General features: G+C 36.4%; 2 protein-coding genes across 2 annotated transcripts; one reads left to right on the top strand and one right to left on the bottom strand.

Moving 5' to 3' along the window:
- Window positions 1-15: 15 nt before the first annotated feature.
- On the bottom strand, window positions 16-312 carry T310_5660 (uncharacterized protein; the record flags this gene model as incomplete). Its single annotated transcript, XM_013471478.1, has 1 exon — window positions 16-312. A coding segment is annotated over one exon (297 nt), but the record flags the coding sequence as incomplete, so codon positions are not given.
- T310_5659 (uncharacterized protein) lies at window positions 60-350 on the top strand (the record flags this gene model as incomplete). The annotated part of the gene is made up of 1 exon (XM_013471477.1): window positions 60-350. A coding segment is annotated over one exon (291 nt), but the record flags the coding sequence as incomplete, so codon positions are not given.
- Window positions 351-1235: the final 885 nt, after the last annotated feature.

Below are 1235 nucleotides of genomic sequence, written 5' to 3'. Positions count from 1 at the left end.
AAGTATCTTAGTAACTCAGGTTGAATGGATTGAATTGAGCGCGAGTAAGGAAAGGCTAGATACATGAGTATAATTGTCCTTATTTATGTTTCTTCCAGTCTTCCTTCGGCCCCCCTTTTGGTTCCTCTTTCGGTACTCCTTATGGTATACCGTTCCCTTCGTTCGTATGCCATTTCGTATACCATTCGTATACCATCCTGTATACCATTCCTCGTGATCCTCAATGTTCATTCTTGTCACGTGATCTGGAGTTCGCCCTATTGCTGCCTTGCGGGGTAATTGTTTCATCCTGCATTGCTGTGTTGGACAGCGTTATCTCCTGTTGGCTCATAACACTGCTGTCTCATTAAAAATAATAACTATACTAACCAAATTTAGGCACACCTCATGTAGCACATGGGTTGGTCCAAAGGGTAAGGAGACTGGACTACAACTCCTACAAGCTAAAAGGTTTAGTAGAGTGTGACAGGATAGTAATGGTGAAGTGGATGGAGTCAGCCAGTTACCAATCCGCTGACTGAGTGGTCACATGACCTAAGAGCCTAAAGTAGGAACAGAATGGAACAATGTTTTTCTGATAGATGCTAAGACTAGTGTATATAAACTACTGTCCTTGCACAATTAGTTAGTTTCTTAATTAATTACCCTGTCAGGGCAGAAAGCACAGCACCTACAGTTTGGCAGTTAGGTTAAGCACAGGTGCTAAAGGTCTCCTATTTATTAAGTACTAGTTAGGCTGTAATTCCTATATATAAAACTAATCTTTTTAATGGCTAACTTTAAAAAGTTAGTAATTAGCTGCTTTTTTTATTTATTATATATATTAAGGTTCAGGTTTTATACTTTATTCTGTATTTAAACTTGTTTTTAAAAAAATATTTTTATTTAAAAAAATACATTATTTAAAGTTATAACACTGCTTTATACTTAAACTTTTTATTATTATTATTATTATTATTATTATTCTTCCATTTTAGAGAGCGTTTTTCAGTCAGAGACTATGCACGCTCTGCCTACCACCTAGGCAGTAGGGCTTAGTAGCTAATATCTATATACAGGTGGGTTATGCTATAGACCAGTCAACAGTGGGAACCTTCTATGAGGGACAGAAATAGGGAATGAGAGACAGGCTGTAGTATAATGTAAGAATCAAATGTTAAGGAACAGTAGGTATAGGTGGATTTAACAAAGAAAAAGAAATGAGAGAAAGAACAGAAAAAAAAACACAAAGGGGA

This window comes from Rasamsonia emersonii (genome assembly GCF_000968595.1).
Source record: "Rasamsonia emersonii CBS 393.64 chromosome Unknown ctg1118621760316, whole genome shotgun sequence".
NCBI classification, from domain to species: Eukaryota; Fungi; Ascomycota; class Eurotiomycetes; order Eurotiales; family Trichocomaceae; genus Rasamsonia; species Rasamsonia emersonii.
The sequence above is the reverse complement of the archived record's forward strand: the minus strand, read 5'-3'. Positions and strand labels throughout refer to the sequence as shown.